Source organism: Mauremys mutica, chromosome 14, assembly GCF_020497125.1.
Source record: "Mauremys mutica isolate MM-2020 ecotype Southern chromosome 14, ASM2049712v1, whole genome shotgun sequence".
Classification (NCBI taxonomy): Eukaryota; Metazoa; Chordata; order Testudines; family Geoemydidae; genus Mauremys; species Mauremys mutica.
The window spans coordinates 17,588,875-17,610,469 of NC_059085.1; the positions used below are offsets into that span (position 1 = coordinate 17,588,875).

Genomic DNA, 21,595 nt, shown 5'->3' on the forward strand with positions numbered 1-21,595 from the left:
GTGTGGAAAGGTAAAGCTGGAAAAGTAAAGGCAGGGAGAAAGAGAGTCACGGGGTCTGTTGTGGAATGGCTTCTCTGAGGAAATTCAATGGGTTAAGATATGCTGAACTTTTTGATGCTTACCTGATGTTCGAGGATCACTCCTTTTTATTCATATATAAGCTATACTGGAGGCTAACAAAGAAAGTTTGCAGCAAATGTCACTCTTAACAAATCTCTTACCTTTTGCATGAACAAACAGCACCCAACAAAACCGGAAAACTTCAGAGACTGTGCAAGGCTGTCGTCTTTTGGAAAGAAAAATATTGTAAGAATATAGCAACAAACTCAATGCATTCACACTGACAAAACAGTGTGCCTTAAAGTGTCCCACTACTTGATGGGACAGTTGACTTCTACAGATAATCCCAAGGATGGGCACAACTGTACAGGGAAGATTCCACAGTGCCTGCTCTCCTGCACAGCACTTTCATTGGGTATCACTAATCCTTCACAGGGTTCTCAATTAAAAAATGTGAGTGAAAATTATTCATTCACTTTAAAAAAATAAAAATAAAAAAAAAGGGACAGATTTGCTTGTATTGGGTATTTGCTTGTTTCTGTCTGTAGCACAGAAAGAGGCTGTTTCAATAAAAGTTAACTATAAGCTGAGCAGCATCAATAATATTTTTTATTGTACATTTAAAAATTATTATCTTCATACATACACCAAGTGTTGCAAAAATTACTGAAGATCGTAATAATTAGCAATGTGTTCTGAGAGTCAGAGTACAAATGGCTTACAAACACTGTGTTTAATCAGTGGGTTCTGTGGTCTTTAATAACATGTATTTAGTGAAAGCCAGATTTTTAGAATTGTGCACTCACAAAAACTGTGACATGCATTTGTGCATACACAGTTCTAAAAATCAGGCAATGTATTTTCAGTGTTCCTCGTGTCTTACTTCAGTTAGTGACTAGACGAAATCTACCCTAATAAAACATAGATCTTCAATATGGCCTTCATGTAAACCAATAGTTTATCTACTGCTGCTACTATTTTGTTTAACACTGACATATCAGCATTTTTTGTTTTGCTTTTAGACCCAGATGGTATTCTATTATTTGTGAATACCTGTTTCCCAATGTTATGTTTTTCATTTTTGTAACCTCAGATAATTAACAATTCATCATTTAAATTCAGAAACCTCTCTTTTTTTAAAACTGTCATATCCATTTTATGTCAGCATCTCTAATAATCATAACTGCTAGTTAAATAAAAACAAATACTATGAGTGCTGTAAAAGACCAGTTCTCAGTCTTAGCGTGGTGAAGTTTTTTGTTGTTTTTTTTAAAATAGGGAGTTGCAACATTTTCTAATGAGCATAAATTTTCCTTTAAAAAAAGTTTATAGTCTTCCTAGGAATGGAGACAGCCACCAGACTGTGAGGTGCTACAGTAATTAGGTTTATTGAATATGCCATAAGAAAACGAGATAAACAGTTAAAGTGCCATATTCTGTGATGCTCTGGAGCCAATGCAGCCCCTGATGTGAGATAAAGCAGCCCTAACTTACAACAGCTTTATCTGGATGCCAGTGGATCATTCCACAGCCCAGAATTACCAAGCACAAGTTCCAGGGATGTAAAGGGCACAGATTATAATGGGCCATGGTTGCTTAAGGGCCATTTTACAACCCCTGCAAACCCTTATAACAAGGAAAAGACAGTTACCTTTCCCGTAACTGGTGTTCTTCGAGATGTGTTGCTCATGTCTATTCCACAATAGGTGTGCGTGTTCGCCACGTGCACCGGTGTCGGAAGTTATTCCCCTAGCAGTACCGGCAGGGGAGTGCCCCTAGCAACCCCTGGGAGTGGCGCCTCCATTGCGCGGTATAAGGGGCGCTGCACGCTCCCCGCACCCTCAGTTCCTTCTTGCCAGACCACTCCGACAGAGGGGAAGGAGGGTGGGATGTAGAATAGACATGAGCCACACATCTCAAAGAACACCAGTTACGGAAAAGTCTTTTCTTCTTCAAGTGATTGCTCATGTCTATTCCACATTAGGTGATTCCAAGCTATATCTGTTGGAAGTGGGCAGGAGTTCACAAATTCTCGGGACAGACCACAGCCCTGCTAAACCCAGCGTCCTCCCTGGTTTGGGAGATGATCGCATAATGCGAGGTAAATGTGTGAACTGAAGACCATGTAGCAGCCCCACAAATGTCCTGGATGGGGATATGGGCCAAAAAGGCGCCGAGGAGGCCTGCACCCTAGTTGAGTGTGCCCACACAACTGACGGCAGGGGGATTCCCGTCAGGTCATAACAGGTGCGGATGCATGATGTGATCAAATTGGAGAGCTGCTAAGTGGAGATCAGCCGACCCTTCATGCATTCAGCCGAGATGATGAACAGCTGCTAGGACTTTCTGAACGGTTTTGTCCACTCCACGTAGAAAGCCAGAGCCCATCACACATCCAACGTGTGGAGGCGGCGCTCCTCACTAGATGCATGGGGCTTGGGGCAGAGGACCGGCAGGAAAATGTCCTGACCCATGTGGTAGGCAGAGACCACCTTCGGGAGGAACGAAGGATGTGGGCGGAGCTGGACCATATCCTTATGGAACACCGTGTACAGAGGCTCAGAGGTCAGGGCCCTGAGTTCCGAGACCCGCCTAGCTGACGTGATCGCTACCAGGAAGGCTGCCTTCCACGAGAGGTGCGACCAGGAGCATGTAGCTAGCGACTCAAACGGGGGGTCCGTGAGGCAGGCCAGCACCAGGTTCAGGTCCCACTGTGGGACTGGGGGCCTGACAAACGGGAAGAGATGATCCAATCCCATAAGGAATCGGCCAGTCATAGCATGGGAGAATACTGTGTGGCCCTGCACTGGTGGGTGGAAGGCTGATATGGTCACCAAGTGCACCTTGATGGATGAGGGCGCCAGGCCCTGGGCTCTAAGGTGAAGAAGGTAGTTCAGAATGAGCTGGATCGGGGCAGCCACGGGGAAAACGTCCCACTCATCTGCCCATCAGGAGAACCAAGACCACTTTGCCAAGTAGGCCCGGAGCGTGGAGGGTCACCTGCTTTCCAAGAGGACCGCTGAACCCCTTCCAAGCACGTCCTCTCCTCCTGGCCTAACCATTGAGCAGCACACCGTGAGGTGGCGAGCCGCTAAGTTGGGGTGGAGGAGGCAGCCCTGGTCCTGGGAGAGCAAGTCTGGGCAGGACGGCAACAGCCACGGCGGGGCAACCACCAGGCCCGTGAGGGTCCTGTACCAATGCTGCCTGGGCCATGCCAGGGCAATCAGTAGAACCCGGGCCCTATCTATCTTTTCCAGGACCTTGCCTATCAGTGGGAAATGGGGGGGGGGGAAAGAGGGGAGGCATAGAGAAAATGGCCCAATCAGGACAGGAGGAAGGCATCAGAGATAGTGCCCCATCCCAGCCCTTCCTCCCCGGAGCAGAACCAGGGACAATGATGGTTCTGCCTGGTCCCAATCAGATCCACCTGGGGAGTTCCCTACTCTTGGAAAAGTCTGTACACCACCTCTGGGTGAAGGGACCACTCATGCTGAGAGGAGAAGTCCCTGCTCAAGTGATCCGCCCGCAAGTTCCGGGTGCCCGGTAGGCGAGAGGCCTGTAGGTACATGTCCCACAGCCTGAAGGCTTCCTGGCAGTGGGCAGAGGATCAGGCCCCACCTTGCCCGTTGATGTAAAACATCAAGGCCGTGTTGTCCGTGAGAACCCTGACCACCCGGCCCTCCGGGTGCGAGGGGAAGGCCATGCACGCCAGCTGCACCGCCCTGAGCTCCTTGACGTTTATGTGGAGGGCCAGGTCCTGCGCAGACCACAGACCTTGGGTCTGAATGTCCCCCACATGGGCTCCCCACCCAGGTCCAATGCATCAGACACCAGTTCCATTGACGAGGGCCTGCCCCTGAACGGGACCCCGTGGAGCATGTTCCCTGGGGAGGACCACCATTGTAGGGAGGCGATCACCGGTTTGGGCACAGTGAGGACTTTGTCCATCCTGTCTCTGGCCTGAGAGAATGCCGAGGCCAACCACAGCTGGAGGGGCCTCATCCTGAGTCTGGCGTGGTGGGCCACATATGTGCATGCCGACATGTGACCCAAGAGCTGGTGGAACACTCTGGCTGTTGTCACTGGAAACCTTGTGACCATGTCGATGAGCCCTGTCCAGTGGGAAGGAGGCTCTGACCGACGCAGCATCCAGGACTGCGTTGTATCGGGACTAACGTGGACTTGGTGTCATTTACCAACAGGCCCAAAGTGGTGCACGTGGACAGAAGGAGCTCCACATGGTCCCGCACCTGGGAGCTGCCCTTGACCAGCCAGTCATCCAGATAGGGGAAGATCTGGACCCCACAGCACCTGAGGTAGGCCGCCACCACAGACATACACTTTGTAAATACTCTGGGGGCAGTGGACAGACCAAATGGGAGGACCGTAAATTGGTATTGTTCCTGCCCAACTGTGAAACAGAGGAAGCATCTGTGTCCCTTGATTATATGGATGTGGAAGTACGCATCCTACCAGGGCAGCGTACCAGTCCTTGGGATCCAGGGAGGGAATGATGGAGGCCAGGGAGATCATGCGGAACTTGAGCTTCATCATGTACTGGTTCAGGCCTCACAGGTCCAGGATGGGAACGAACCCCTCTTTGGCCTTCGGAATAAGGAAATGGCAGGAGTAATATCCCTTGCATTTGAACTGCGCTGGCACCACTTCCACCGCTCCTAGGCCAAGGAGCCGCCCCACCTCCTGCTCAAGCAGAGCCTCATGAGAGGGGTCCACCAGGAAGGATGGGGGTGGAGGAAAACTGGAGGATGTAACCCTGGGAGATGGTGTTGAGGACCCATCGGTCCGAGGTTAGCCGCAAACTGTTAGGGAGGAAAGCGCACAACCAGTCAGAGAAGGGAAGCTTTATTGTGGGTGGATCCCTGATGAGAACTGGCAGGGCGCCCCCGGGCGTCCCATCAAAACCACCTGCCTGTTTGCCCTTGGAGGACCCAGGCTGTGGGGTAGGCCGAGACCGCCTCTACAGGAGTTTCTTATAGTCCTGCGACTTTTTTTAGTGGGCTCGTATTTAGAGTGGGTGGGCTGGGTGGGAGCCTGCTGTGGCTTAAACTTAGGTTTAACCGGAGCCAGAACACAGAGGCCCAGAGTCTGAAGAATTGTGTGGGTGTCTTTCAGGCCATGCAGTTTTATATCTGTTTGTTCCGCAAACCAAGCTTTGCCATCAAATGAGAGGTCCTGCAAGGAGATCTGTGCCTCACTGGACAGCCCAGAGAGCAGGAGCCATGATGTCCTTCTCATGGACACCACGCGGCCATGTCCGCTGCAACTGCCGGTGCCTGCAGGTTTGCCGTGGCAGCCGCTGTACCCTCCTCCACCAGCGCTTTGAACTCCTTTCTGTCACGCTTCTGCCCGGAGTCCCTGAACTTGGGCAAAGAGCCCCACAGGTTGAACTCTTACCGGCCCAGGAGCGCCTGACGGTTTGCCACCCGTAACTGGAAGCTCAAGGATGAAGAAGTTTTTCTTCCAAATGAGCCCAGCCTCCTTGAATCTTTATTTTTCAAAGTAGGGGCTGGTTGGCCCTGCCGCTCCCTGTGGTTGACCGACTTGACCACCGGGGAGTTAGGGGCAGGGTGGGTGTATAGGTATTCATGCCCCTTGGCAGGCACAAAATACTTGTGTTCCGCTCTCTTAGAGATGGGGGCAAATGAGGCTGGGGTTTGCCACAGGGCATTTGAAATTTTTGCTGCCCCTTCGTGGAGAGGCAAAGCCACCCTGCCTGGTACCAAGGCGGACAGTTTGTATAAACAGGAAGTCCGAGGGCTCCTCCACCTCCTCTGCCTGGAAGAGGAGGCTTGATGCCACCCTTTTTAATAGTTCTTGGTGGGCCATATAGTCCTCCTGCGGGACAGAGGGAGGAGGGGCCATAATCACCTCATCGGCGAGGGCAAGGAGGCTGGCGCTGTACTTTGCATGTCCACTGGCACCAAAGGATCCACCACCTGGTTGGTCTCCCGGGCCTGGTGCTGAGGATGTACGTCCCACCAACTCCTTCCCCAAAGGCTGGAAGAGGGGAGGCCAACGGCACTTCTGAGGCTCCAGCCACCAAACAAACCCGCGTCAGGGGCCACAGTGCCCACTGGTACCATTGCGCCAGCCACGGGGCCTAGTGCAACTGCACGTTCTGTGGCACTCGGGGAGCAGGCTGTTTGGCTTGGCTGGCCTGACCCATCAATGGACGACTACGAAGCGACGCTGGCCTGATGTACGACCTGCCCCACTGTCCCTGGAGGAGCGGTGGCGCTGGGAGCGGTGCTGACCCTGAAACCACAACCTCGATGGGGAGGACCAGTACCGTCAGTAACAACTGCTCAGTGATTGGTTCTGATGGGCGAATCCGTGACGGTGACTTGCCGGCAATCAACACCCGTGGCTGCAGGAATGGTGCCGTGGCGGGGTCCTGGAGCGGGACAACAAATGGGAATGGCATTGACGTTCGTGTCGCAACCGGCTACGATAGCCCCTCCGAGACGAGGACCTTCAGTGTCATCTGCCTCGGTCCTGTCAGTTTTCACTCCTCGAGGCAGAGTGGTGCCTGGAGTTTTGGTCATACAGAACCCAGCCAGACAACCTGGTGGGAGTTGAGGGCGACTCACGTGGACTACACATGGAACGGTTGCTTAGCGGTGAACGGCGTCGGGAATGTTCCCTTGACCGAGACCAGTATTGAGTCAGGGGCGACTGCAGAGATCCCAGCGGTGGCTTGCCTCTGGAGCATGGAGCCAACACTGGCAGTGCTCCTGGTACTGGCATGGACATAATGTCCATGGGCAGGGCCTCCGGCGTGGAGGGCATCTGGACATCCGGGGAAGCCTGCTCTGACTGGGCTGGGCTACTCCGCTTGACTTGAGTTGGAGGTCTAGAGGCCAATGGTGATCGAGGACTGCAAACACGGGTCTAGTCTCTGCCCCAGATTTACTCAAGTGCCTCCGCGGCGAAGGCCTCTTAGCCTTCTTGGCGTGCCCCACGGACGGGGAGCAGTGCCAACTAGTAGATGGCGCCGGGGGGTCGCTGCGCACTGACATTGCGGTGCCTGGTGCCGACTCGGAGTGGTACACTGGAGTCGGGGTCAACACCGACTCCATGAGCATACCTCGGAGCCTAATCTCTCTCTCTCTCGGTCTGAGGCTTAAACAACTTGTAAATTTTACAGGGATCACCGAGATGAGTTTCACCCAAAGAGCGTAGACAGTCCACGTGCGACTCACTCACTAGCATCGGGTGCCTACAAGTGTCACATGACTTAAAACCCGACCCAGGTTGCACTAGCTAAACTAATCTAATCTAATTGAGTACTAACTACAGGTCACATACAGTTAACGAACAAGTGTTCTGGGGACAAGCTACAGCAAAGCAGTTCTGAAGCACCTTCACTGGCGGCAAGAAGGAACTGAGGGTGGGGGGAGCATGCAGCGCCCCATATGCCACGCCATGGAGGCGCCACTCCAGGGGTTTCTAGGGGCACTCCCCTATGGGTACTGCTAGGGGAAAATTTCTGACACCAGTGCACGTGGCAACCACGCACACCTATTGCGGAATACACATGAGCAATCACTCAAAGAATGACAAGTTAAGGAACCTTCTTTACCTTTCCTCAACACCCACATATCACATTAGTCACTCGCACCAATACTCCATCTCTGCAAGGAACTCCCTTTCACCTCCAAGATACAAAAAACACTACACATACACAAAATCAGTTTAACTCATACTTCAATGTGAGTTAACACCTACAAGGCAGGTGACCAAAAGAAATAGTCTACCCCCACTATACAATGTATCAATAATACATTTGATGAATTGGGAAATGTTAAACTGCTACTGTTATAGATTAATCTAATGGCTTGTCTACATAGGTAAATCAGTGCACAGGAAGCTAGGGTATGAATTTAAAATGCATTGATTTCCTGACTGGACATTCTTACTGTGCACTCAGAGTGCCTTTGTGCGCATCAGCTTAATGCACTTTGGAATTGTACTGTACTAAACTGCCTGCGGGGGGACACTTAGTGCACAGTAAGAGCATCCACATGGGGAGTAACTAGTATACTTTAAGTTCACACCCTGGCTTACTGTGCACAAATATTCCCCTCTAGACAAGCCCTAAATTAGGATTTTGCAAACATCTGTCATTAGAGTCATTCCCTAATGGAACAAACAGATCCTCGGCACACACATTTGGGGGAAAGGAGGAGGAAATCACATGAATGCATGTGCACACTAGGGTTGCCAGGCGTCCAGTTTTCAACCGGAACTCCCAGTTGAAAAGGTACCCTGGCAGCTACGGTCAGCACTACCGACCGGTCCATTAAAAGTCCGGTCGGTGGCGGAGCAGAAGGACGGAGCTAAGGCAGGCTCCCTGCCTGCCCTAGCCCTGTGTGGCTCCCAGAAGCAGCTGCCAGGTCCCTGAAGCCCCTAGGAGCACGGGCGGCTCCAGGTGCTGCCAGTGCCCCGAGTGCCGGCTAAGCAGCTCCCCCCATTGGCCGGAAACTGCAACCAATGGGAACTGCGGGGGCGGTGCATGCTGATGTGAGGGCAACATGTGGAGCCTCCCTGAGTGGCCGCCCATGCACCAAGGGGGCCGCAGAGACCTGGCGGACGCTTATTGGGAGCCATGGCAAGCGACGCTGGGACCCCACCCCCCAACCCTAGCCCAAAGTCCCCTCCTGCACCCAAAACTCCCAACCAGAGCCTGCACCCACACTTCCCTCCACCCCACCTCCCAACCCTAGCCCAGAGCCCCCTCCTGCACCCAAACTCCTTCCTGGAGCCTGCACTCCAACTCCCTGCCCTGAGCCCCCTCCTACACCCTCCCCCAGCCCCACACCAGAACCTGCACCCCCAGACAGAGCACACACCTCCTCCCACACCCCAAACCCCTTGGCCCCAGCCCAAAGACCCCTCCATACCCCAAATCAATCATCCCCGGCCCCACCCCAGAGCCCGTAGCCCTGGCTGGAGCCCTCACCCCCGCCACCGCAACCCAACCCCCTGCCCGGAGCCCCTTCCTACACCCTGAACCCGATTTCTGGCCCTATCTGGAGCCCGCACCCTTAGCCCAGAGCCCATACCTCCCATCCCGGTGAAAGTGAGTCAGGGTGGGGGAGAGCGAGTGATGGGGGGGGGGTAGAAGGGCCTCAGAGAAAGGGCGGAGCAGAGGTGTTCGGTTTTGTGCAATTAGAAAGTTGGCAACCCTACTGCACACGTGAGAGAGATCAAATCCACTATGAGCCTTCAACCAAAGAATCTTCTGCTGAGAATGAAATTATGCTATAAATCCTAAGCAAGAAGTGTGGGAGAGAAAAGCATTCCTTTTCTCCAGTTTTCCATTAGGCCAAACTATTCTGCCTCCCTAATACCGGACGTCTAAAAAGAGGGATATTGGTAAATTTAAAAATCTTTCCATATTCAAACAATCCTAACTGTAGTCTTTGGAGATCTGAGTTTCCAGACATTATGAACCCCTCATCGAGTGTTTGAAAGAATCCAAATATTTTCAGTGATAATGCCAAATGTAAGACCAACTCTGCTATATATTTTACTATTTTTGGTACCTCTCCCTCCTTTTCTAGGAAGGGGTCTGAACCCTGCTGAGGGTTACATATTAGTTAATACCGTGTGTAAAATTGCTGTATAACAATAGTACAATCAGCCAACTCATCCCAAATGAAAAATGCTTTGGTGTCAAAACAAAATCTCCACTCAAAAACTTCTTTTAGTCTAGTATCTCCAATTCCCCCATTCAGGTTTTATACTGAACAATCTTCATATGTTCTGTTTGATCTGGCATAAATCTTGATCACTCCAGGTGGAATAATTCTATTATTTTTCCCTTAAACTGATTACAGCAATGGTACCTAAAACCCTAATATCTGATTTACTGAATGATTTGAAAGGATGCTAGTACTTCCACATTTGGGCAGAACTACCTTTTCTTTATAAAGACTGATATTTTAAACTCCACATCACCAGTCCTTGCTTCTCTGAAAATAAACCAACCCAACTGACACGTCTGGTGCCACACCTCATCCCCAGGATAGAATTTTGCTATGAAATGTAGACAAAAGTAATAAAGTCTATGTCTCCCAAGTTTTCTTGTCCTTACACTTTTAAAAAGTTGCCTAAGTTGGGTTATACAATAGGTCTATTAGCTTCACATACAAGGGATCTTTGTACGACTTCAAGAGGCTTCATTAGTGCCTCTCCATTTCTGACAGTACTTCTATTTTGAAAGACTAAATTAGTTAAATGCTCCCTTAAGTAATTCTATTTATTTACTTTTTAAAATAAATCAACAAGGAATCCAGTTAACCTCAAAATTCTCCTTTGTCCATTTCCTCTATTTCCTTCTCTAGTAAATTCTTTTTTAGATTCTGCTAGTTTGATCAAATGTAATTTGTCAAGAAGTCTTAATCAGTTTTTATTCTGTTGACACCATATGCCTATACATGGAATCATCTTAAAAGATTTCCAAACCATTTTTTTGTGTAGATGCTCCTGAGTGTGATTTTCCAGTTTAATCTCCAGAACCATATTAGATCTTCTCTTGGTATTATCCATGCTAACAATTTGCAAGATTTACTCTTATTATAGAATTATATATGGGATTTACTATAACTTTCTACTTCCATGTTATAATCAACTAATTCATTTTAATAACTGTTTCTCTTTCAAGTGTTTTAACTCTATGTTACAGAACATTCAATATTTTTTGATCTTCCATAACTCAAAACCAGTATTTGGACAGTCCCAAATGGTCTTATGAGTAAGGTTTAAATAAGCCCAGTTTTAAATATGGTACTAACGTGCTCACAGAAACATGCATTAAATATAAGAACTGAAAAAAAATTAACTGTAAGTGTTAGAAAGGGAAAAGAAAGGCTGTGCACCATAGACATGAGGAATGCATCAGCTGCACAGATGGAAGCACCAATGAACAGGTACGTTTCCATCTTGGTTAACCAGTCAAAGGAAATCAAGGGAAGCCATGCTCAACATTAACAAACTCAGGCACATGAAATTTTGACAAGTACAGAATCAGAAAAAGAGGAGTTACACCAAGCACATAAAATCTGATTATGTACAGCACATAAAATCTATTTAGTCTTTCAACAAGGCAATGGAATAGAAATTTACTACCGTAAAGAGAAGCCCAGAAGAAAGAAGAATGACCTATTAACGAAACTGCAGGAATTACTCGGAGATACATTGAATTAAAAAATATAAAACTAAAGCACCAAGAAATTATCAATGATCGTTGCTCCAAAATCAGTTAGAAAAAGTAACAAACACACACCTCTGTTTTCTTCCTCTTTGTTGACGAGGTCGATCATCTTGAGGATACGTGAAAATGTCCTGGAAAATGGGTTCATACTTCTTAAAAATTACAGCAGAAACAGTGAAGTTTCTCTCCAGTCTCTCGGTACGTTCTCTGAATTGCAAGGGTAGATTTGCCATGTCTTCCCATTTCTTCATCTTGTTAAAAAACTCAATCAAGCTGTGAACATTTAAAAGATGCAGATGAGGAGTTCATTTTTATGAAAAATAAACTATAAAAAACATTTTATAACAAAACGTAACACGGTTTACACTTCATCAACTGTTGACAATGGTGTATACGGTTTGATAACATTGCATGATTACAAGCAGGCAAAGACAATTAAAACTCGGAGCACTCTTTGTTCATGAACAAGGTTGAGTTCAGACACCTAACAAGAACATTGTACCATTACTTGCTGGTACTCACAGTGACTTTACACTGCAGTTTAGTGGCTTTTTTCCACATATGCACCATCAGTTGCAGTGGCTCAGACTAGTGTGCATCTTAAGCTTCCCCCATTTCCCTGAACCACTTATCTACTTTGGCAGGGGGGGGGAAAAAAAAAAAAAAAAAAAAAAAGATACCCCTGCACTCTTCACAGTACCAAGGAAAATCTATAGCCACAGAGGGAAAAGACAGAACATGACATATGTATCATTTCTGCAATGCTTTTAAATAAGCTACACCAGGGGTTCTCAAACTTCATTACACATCGACCCCCTTCTGACAACAAAAAATACTACACAACTCCAGGAAGGGGGGGGGGGGGGACGAAGCCTGAGCCCACCCAAGCCCTGCCACCCTGGGCAGTGGGGGGACAAAGCAAAAGCACAAGCCTCAGCACTCCAGCAGGGGGCCCAAAGCCCAAGGGCTTCAGCCCCAGGTGGCTTGCCCTGCCCTGCCACCCAGGGCTGAAGCCCTTGAGCTTCAGCCCTGAGTGGTGGGACTTGGGATTTAGCCCCCGGGGTGGGGCTCGGGCTTCGGTCTCAGGCCTCAAAGCAAGTCTAACACCAGCCTTGGCAACCTCATTAAAATGGGGCCACGACCCACTTTGGGGACCCAATCCCCAGTTTGTGAACCACTGGACTAGACTATATTTTTCATTTGCCTTATGGTTTTATTGCTCTTTCTTCCCTGACTTCTAATTCCCCCTCCCCCCCCCCACTTGTCTTTTATAGCTGGATTCACCTAAATGTATATCCTGTGTCTTTACCTTCCTCTATTTCTTTTTGCTTTTAACAAAACTTTTCTGCGTTTTATATAAAATGTCCAACAATATACTTTATTAATTATTATATAGCTACGTTTTCCTGCTATAATCATTTGTATGTTAGGCTGCTTGATCACCACAAAACACAATTGCATTACTGATTAACACTGACTCAGCTGAGTCAATAGCTTTAGGAAATAATTTATTTTATTCCTTTAATGGATTTTAAGCATGTGGTAAAAAGGGATTTTTCAAACTTTGGTACAGATCTTATCACCTAAGGCGCGTTATAGGCTGAAGTGTGGAGGTGAAATGGAGGTTACATATCTGTAACTGAAGGTTCTTTGAGATGCATGATCCCTATCTGTATCCCGCAAGTAGATACACAAGTGCATCATGCACCTGAAACTAGAAATTTCTAGCAATCCCCATCTGTAGGTTCGTCCCTGTGTAGTTATTCACCTTGTGTTCTGAACTGATGATATGGGGGAGGGGCGGACCAATGACTCATCAGTCCCTCTTCTCATCGCAAACCAGATAAGCTTGAAGCAGAGAGGAACGAGGGTGGGTAATAGAATACAGACAGGGATTACACATCTTGAAGAACCCCCAGTTATACGTAAAGATCTTCCATTTCTTTTCGAATGCAGGCCCTATGTGTATTCCACACATGGGTAATTGTTAAGCAGTCTTCAAACAGGAGAGGGTTTGAGAATACAGTTGGTATAAATGTCTGTAAAAATACCATCCCAACAGATTTATCTGCAAAAGAGGACTAGACTAAGGTGTAATATTTTGTGAAGATCTGGATGGAGCTCCAGATAGTCATCCTACAAATGTCCAGCACAGGTTCTTCTCTCAGAGATGCCATTGAGATTGTTTGTGCTCTACTGGAATGGACTCCCACTTCATCTGGGAGAGGAATATGCGCCAACTGATGATAGAACGATGCAGCCAGAGAGCCACATAGAGTCTCTGAACATATAATGCTTGTCCTCATGATTACTTTGCTATAGCAATAAATAATCTTGGTGATTTCTTGATTGTCTTTCTATCTGCAAAGAAAGAAAGCAAAGCCCATCTGACATCAAGAGAGTAAAGTCTCCTCTTCTCTTTGAAAGTATGAGATTTTGAAAAGGATCCTACTGGTAAGTGAATATGCTGATATATATGAAACTTGGAAATTACCTTGGGGATGAATTTTGGATGAAGTTGAAGGGAAACCTCTAGTATGGCGTATGGCATAAGCCATGAGAGCTCCTAATCCACTTACACTTCTGGCTGATATGACGGCAACTAGGAAGGGGACCTTCATAGAGAAGTGGGACACTGAACATGTCATCAGTGGTTCAAAGGGTGGTCTGGTAGTACTGATAGTATAAGGCTTGAGATCTCACTGAGGTACTGGTTTCACCACCAGTGGTAAACGAGACCTTTCAGGAATCTGATTGTTGTTGGGTATGTAAAAATGGAGTGGCCTTCTACCAAACAGAAGGCACCAACTGCTGCTGGGTGGATCCACAGCAAACTAACAGAAAGCCCTGAAATCTTCTGGGTCAGGAAATAGCAGGAATATCTGCTGATTCTAGGATCAACTGGCTGGGGAGACACCAAGACACTGTCATCGATCCCCTGGATAGTTGTATGTTGGAAGAGGATGGCTCCAATACCTTTTAGAGATTCCATCTGGGCTTGCCTCCTGTAAAGAAGCAAAGGCTCATCTAGAATAACAGACACGGCCAACAAGAAGGTAAGCTCATGTTTTACCAGTGAAAGAATGTTCTGGCTTGTGCAGTGGGAGGGGAGAATCTCCTCTCCTCAAAGTGGTTTCTTCTGATAATGAAATGTGTCAGAGAAGGACCAGACCAGACAAGAAAGGACAGTGTTGTTAGGGCAAAGTGAAAATATCCTCTGGTAAGGTAAATGTTTCCGTCCATCATGGAGTTCGCAGAGTCCCGGGTGTCAGGACCAACAGAGCCAAGGCATCCAAGGGCACTAACATCAGCAGATCCCTGGTAGAGTGGGTCAGTACTCTCAGTGAGGAGTCCAACATGGAGCTCCCAGTCTGTATCTGGCAGATGACGATCCTTCAGCCTCTAAGTTGGAGCCAGACCAATGGATCCCTTCTGCTTTGCGCCTTTCCCTCTTGGGCGTAAGATTTAAGACGACCTAAACCCTTAAGACCCATGCACAAGGATTCACAAGACCTGGAATGAATTGGGGATACTTTCTTTTAGAGGCAGATCAGGAAGGGGATCAGTCCTTATGCACATGAGTATGCCCCTTACTCTTGCAAGAGGCAATGGTTTCTGAGGCTTAGAGGTTTTGGCCTCTGCTCCGGAACTTGTGCTCAGAAAGTGGATCCGACTGGGGAGACTATACTAACTAGACTATAAAAACTCAAACACCAAGAATACTAAAAACTACATACAAATATATTTACAAATTCAGAAGAAACAATGTCAAGATTGCTTTGGACTCAGAGGATTCTGAATCAGGCCATGCAGCAGTAAGAAGGAACTGGAGAGGCATCAATCTGCCCCACTCCTTATATCCTCAGCTTGGAGCACATGGACAATAACTGCATAGCCACAAAACAACAAACACTACTTGGTAGAAATCTCCAGTCTCAGGTACCTGGAGTGCGTGGAATACACACAGGGACCACAACTCAAAGATGACATCTCTCCACTGTTTGAAGGAGAAAGTGTGTGTAAATTTCAAGAAAATGTCTCATGTGACTAGCACAACTTTATAAATTCTCACTTTCATTTGGTTATTACCACTAAGTACTTGAGAAAAAGTCAAGACGAGAATATGAATATTACATATTAAACAGGCAGCTCAGCTTTTACTTGATTTCATCAAATAAACCCGCCAAAACACCCCCCCCACACACACACTACTACTTTTTATGGGCCTGCTTGTTATTCCTGAGGTTGAAAACCCAGCCTGAGAGAGAGAAAAAATACTGTGGTTACAACATGCTAATGATTCAGGTGAACTGTGACTAGATATAAAATCACAAGAAAGTCTGTTAAAACCTTCTGAGTTAAACATCCTCATTCAGAATGATGGAAAGTCTTTATTAAAGACAAAAACTGTCTTTAACTCATGATAATGTTGTCATATTGCAAGACCTTTGTTCTTAGACAGTGTGTGTCAAAACGCAGGAAATAAGAGTGAGTTAAAGATAATTTTCACCCTCACTCTCAATTACTAGACATTTGCAGGGGAAATGCAGTCTTTTACATTTTAACAACATAGTTGCACTTTTGAAAGAGAATTACCTCTGTTCTGAACAGCGCAATATTCTTGTTAAGGATACATAGTTTCCCTCGACTGTCCCTCTGCTCACAGTTGGGACTGCTTTTCTGCAAGCCACATATAAGGCACATGCTAGCCAGTGTAGATCATTCCCCTGTGAAATTAAACATTACGTCATTTAAAGGATACACTGACAAGTGTTTCTTTTACTTCTTTTACTTTTACTACTATGCATACAATACAGAGGAAAAAAGCAAAAAAATAATCCAGTACATTTCAAGGGAAAGATTGTAAAGCTTAACTCAATTATTCAAAAGCTCTTTCTAGTTATAATGTAATAAAGGAATTTAAAAAAATGCTAAAATTAGGTAACATCAAAATTACTACAGAATCAATTAACGTACACTTACCAATTTCATGTTTAAGCCAAATTTAACATGGGGCATTTAGCATGCTTTTTTACTTCTAACAAGAGAAGATTATTTTAAATGTTCTATCACCTTGTGGATATGAAAGCAACTGCTCCTGGCTGCCAGAACATTCTTCTTCCCCAAATGTTCCCAAGGACACTTGTTCATTTTTCCTCAAAGGCTAAGAATGAAAGTTTTCAAGTTTGGGCTCTCTAGTCTGGCTGCACCCACAATCAATATAGTTAGAAACGTATACACTTGGTCTGGCTTCATATGTCTACTTCATCAAGGTAACGAAGTGTCATGCAGATGCGATTCAAGGCATTTTCTAGCAGTGGGCACATATATCCTAGTGTCCTGTCAGGAAATATCTTATTGGCAAGTCTAGCATGTCACTCTCAATGTTCCAACTGCCAATATTTACTCTCTATCAGAGCCATAATACATCTTTCTGCAGGACAGGAAAATTAAGACCAGATAAATCTATTCCTGATAATCAGTAAAAAAAAAAAAAAAAATCAAAACCTGGTAGCAATTTAAATAAAATCATAAGACCTCAACTGACAAAGTACGAATCAGAGAAATCCTAACTGCATACAGCAGACATCAATGGATAAAATGTGTTATGCAATAAGCTACTTTTTCTACTGCCAATGAATTGTTTGCAGTGTCATTGTAGCTGTATTAGTCCCAGGATATTACAGAGACAAGGTGGGTGAGTTAATATCTTTTATTGAACAAATTTTGTTTGGCGAAAGAGACAAGCTTTCAAGCTACACAGATTTCTTTTTCAGGGAGATGTTTGAAAACTACCTTCCACCAACAGAAGTTGGTTCATTTAAAAAACAAACAAACAAACAAAAACAAAAAACAAACACCTTGTGTCTCTGACACTGAGTTAACATTCAAAATCTGGAATTGAGGTAACAATTTTCTAAATTACCAAAAAGTTGATTTTAAATTTGGTGCTTTGACCTCACTGTTCCTTTCCAAATAAATCAGGCTTTTGATGCACAGTAAGAGGACATACATAAAGGTCCTCAAAAGGAGGCAGAGTTAAGATTGTATTACGTGGAAAACATCCCATTAACTAAGCTTTTCTTGTTTTTTTAACCTTTGTGGTTTGGTGATTTTTTTTTAAACAACTTTCTTATAAGAAGTATGTAACAGAGGCTGATATTGCATCCTTTGAGTTTGGGAATTAAATTATCATATGCTGGTAGGGCACAAGCAGCACAGGGTGCTGACTGAGTGCTTGCTGTATCTTAATTCCACTTTAAATATATTTTTGCATATGAATAAAAAAAGTTTTATTTGCACAGTAAATTCTATTTAATTGCCATCCTACAATATTCAGACTTTATATATACACACTTTTCTTTACTACCATATTTATTTTTTTAAGAAAGTTATCAGGTAGAAATATTTTTCAAATAAATTTGAATCTCAACTTCGGGGGATCAAATTTAAAAGCTGAGTTTCCAAAAACTGACCACAAAGAAGTATGTGCACAACTTTGTGCTAGATCACACATAGAAACTGTGGTTATTATGGTACTGCAGATATTTGTATGCACAATAGGTACCTATTCATGTGTGCATATATCGGATTTTCATTCAATCACAGTAGCTGTGTAAGCAAACTGGATGTGTATATTTTGGAAAGCAGGCACATATTACTGTGAAACCCCGCTATAATGTGATAATTGGGGTCCAAAAATTCGATCACGATAAATGCGGGGTCACTTTATAGCGGGGTTATGAAAATTTACCATTTCAAGACGGTCAGTTTCAGTCTTGTAAAAACAACAAGGGTTATCCCAGCTGTTTTAAACACAAAAGTAGTAATTTAATTACATGTACATGAAAGAAACATGAAATCGACTATACTAATCATTGCGCAGAGTCAATCTGGTTGCATGACTCCATAATTTTAAATTTCATCACTTAAAAAAGCTATCTAGTGTGGTCTGCTTATTTGCTGCGGACTGTTGGCTTCTAGCAAAGTCAAGAATGCTTCTGAGTTGGAGGATTTTGACGCTGCCCACGTCTTGAGTTTCCAGCCACCCCAAACTGGCCTCTAGGTGCTTTACTGCCTCGGACACTTTTGGTGGGGGAGTTGAGGTGCCATCATCGTTGTCATCGTCATTAGTGCCACTAGTTTCAGGCTCTGGTGGTGCAGCTTCATTCTTCCCGCTGACATTTGCAACAATTTCGTCATCTGAGATGTGTTCATATATGGGGCAGATGTCATCTGCTGAAAACCAGTTGAGGATATCATGATGATTGAGCTCATATTCTCTGAGAGCTTCTTCGGCTAAGCGTATGTCATCTTCAATGACTCTTGTAAATTCAGGCTCATTGTCATTACCATCATCATGTGTAGATGACAGAAAAGCTGGACCAAGACCCTTTATCCAGCATCATTCAATGCAACATACAGAGAAAGCATCCCAGGCTTTCCCGGTGAGGTGACAGACTTCTTTCAAGTTGAGTGATGCCAGTGATGTGTCAACAGAGGAGTTGTTTTCCACTACCATCCACCTGATCATTTCGCAACGATAGTTTTGCTTAAATGGCGATATGATGCCTTCCTCCAGTGGCTGGATTTCTGACGTTCTTCGGGAGATAAGAGACTTTCATCTTGCTGTCATGACTGACAAGATTTTCCACTGGGGGGGGGGCAGGGCAGGGCAATTATCCAGCAGGAGGAGAGCTTTTTCCTCCTGTTTTAGTTTTCACAAATGAGCCTGAACGGCTGGCACAAAAGTTTTATGGAACCAGACTTCAAATATGGATCTATTCATCCATGCATTCTTGCTGTTGGTGTATTCAAAGGGAAGGGCCGTCATATTAACATGATGAAAACATCTGGGAGACCACGCTTTTCCGATCATCAGAGGTCTGACTTTGTGGCTGCCAGACTTGTTGATGTCCTTCCTCTGCTTTAAAGCCTTCTCGTTTGTGACCATCAGTCCTGGTTGCGAGGGTGCGATCGGGTAACACTGTAAAGCATAAACCAGTCTCGTCGCAGTTGTAAACTTGATCGGTTGTGTAGCAACCTTCCTCCAGCAACTTTAAAGCTCAATTGGGTAGGAATCGGCAGCCTCTTTATCAGCTGAGCAGATTTCCCCAGACACAAGAACTTGGCTTATAGTGTGCCTTTTCTTGAATCTGTCCAGCCAGCCGTTACTCGCCTTAAATTTGGATACATTTCCATTGATAAGGCGATCAAATTTCTCTGCTTGAGCTTTCAGAATAGGGCCAGAAATGGGAACTCCTTCTGAGCGAGCCTAGACAAACCATTGGTACAAGGCTGAATCTAGACTTTCGTCATTAGCAAACTTGACCTTTTTACGCTGTAAACCAGTTTCCTCTTCAAGAATGCAGGGAAGGCTACGGAGCTTTTCTTCTTTTTTCCACCCTCGCAAAGTGGACTCGCTAATTCCTAGCTCTCTAGCAAGCTGAGTTTGTTGTTTGCCCTTCTTTAGTTGATCTAGGGAGTACAATTTCTCTGACCATAACGGTAAAATATTTTTTAAAATATAAGAAATTAATAAATTCATCGGCAAACACCATACACATGTATAACCCGAGAACTAAGTGCAATGAGACTTCAGTGGCCACAAGTCACATTATCCTATAAAACCGGAAGAATGCGGTTTATTTATAAATGTCATAAAAGTATAGTATAGTATTCCGGCAAAACGCAAACAGTATTATGGCCATAAAGGGGAGCCAACTTATGATCGCGTTATATCCGAATTCGCGTTATTGCGAGGTTTGACTGTATTTGTTTTCCATTACAGCTAGACAACAGTTTGCAAACCACACTTTTAAAACTGGCTGGGAGAACAATCAGTTTTATTACTTAAATTTTGAATGTTCTTTCTTTTAGTATCTGTGTCCTTGAGTTCTGAATTTTTTCTTTACTTTATTCTGTTGTTAAATCCAGAAACTAGTGTAATATATGAAAGAAAACCTAGTTCAACATTTGGTAAAACACCAGTACAAAAAAGTACTTTATCTGGATATAATACACAATAGCTGAAAAACATCTTTGCGCAAATTACTAGTAAGTACACTAGAACCCCATTAGTCCATATGGGAACATACATTGCGAACTACTGAATTCTGAAAACAGCAAGCCAAAGAACCAACAGAAATACTGAGGATACTGCATCACACAATGTATTATGTTAATTTATAAAAAACACTTCGTACCACCAGCTAATATTTTATAAAAGCAGCAAAGCTTTAGAAATAGTAGACTTCACTTAAACTTCCCACTTTTTAACAAAGGTTTAATGAGAAGAAATTTGATTAGACTTGGTTTAACACATTTTTGGGTCTCAGGAATGTTGCAGAAATGGGGACACAGCAATTTTAAAGGAACTGGAGAGAAATATCCTGGTTTGCAACTATCTCAGGCAGGACGACAGTTTGGTTTTGTCTCGATTAGGAAAAAGTTAGATCCTCTGGTTAACACATCATACCTCAGGGAATCCAACCCTCCTTCCCTCACGGGGCAACCACTAACATCCTTTTTTTGTGCAGGGGAGGAGGGGCGTTAGGACTCCTGCACAGAGGGCAGCAATACTGAGCCATTTCCTGACGTTGGGGAGGAGAGTCTCTAAGGAAACAATAAGGGATGCGATTCCCACAGCGTTCCTGGTCCGCACTGTGCCTGTCACAGAGAGCGCCCCCCACCGCAGCTAGTCCTATGCACCCCCCCCCGCACCCCTCGCAGCTAGTCCTATGCACCCCCCGCCCCCCTCTTACCGAAACCCCCCTCCCGGGCCGCCCCCCCCCCCGCAGCTAGTCCTATGCACCAACCCCCGGGCCCCCCCTCACCTCCAGGGTGTAGTTACGCTTCATGCCCTGGTAGCTGAGCCAGGCCTCGGCCCGGGCGCGCTCGTCCATGTTGAGGCTGCTGCAGAGCTCCTCATAGCGCTGCCGAGTGCCCCACTCCTCCGCCGGCGGGGAGGAGGCGCCGCCCGCGACCCCCGCTTCGGCCTCCTCCTCCTCCTCGCCCGGCATCCCCTACCCCGTCACTAGAGGGCAACGCCGGCCCTCACACTGCGCCTGCGCCGGCCAGGAGTTGCGTTCGAATCCAAACACCCCGGCGCCGAGCTCTGCCCCACCCTGCACCCTGATTGGTCCGGCGGGGAGCGCCTACCAATCAACGGGCTCCTTGCAGGCAGGCGCAGTACGCTTCGCCCTACGCACCCGCCTGCGACGGCGCCTAGGTGACCTATCCCAGCAAGCCGTGCCAACCCCCACCCCCCTCCATCGCGTCCCACAGCCAGGCAGC

General features: G+C 46.1%; 1 protein-coding gene across 2 annotated transcripts in view; it reads right to left on the reverse strand.

The window, feature by feature from the left end:
• RBL2 (RB transcriptional corepressor like 2) overlaps positions 1–21,383 on the reverse strand; it is a 52,972-nt gene extending 31,589 nt beyond the window's left edge. The window contains exons 1-4 of one of the 2 annotated variants that reach the window (XM_044987388.1): positions 21,136–21,377; positions 15,896–16,026; positions 11,372–11,572; positions 222–286 (exon numbers count right to left, since the gene is read on the reverse strand). In XM_044987388.1, the coding sequence (XP_044843323.1) occupies positions 222–286; positions 11,372–11,572; positions 15,896–16,026; positions 21,136–21,321 (583 nt within the window). In that variant the 5' untranslated portion in view covers positions 21,322–21,377. Of the gene's footprint in view, positions 1–221; positions 287–11,371; positions 11,573–15,895; positions 16,027–21,135 lie in introns of both variants that reach the window. The other variant, XM_044987389.1, reaches the window with a different exon arrangement.
• Between the last annotated feature and the right edge of the window lie 212 nt (positions 21,384–21,595).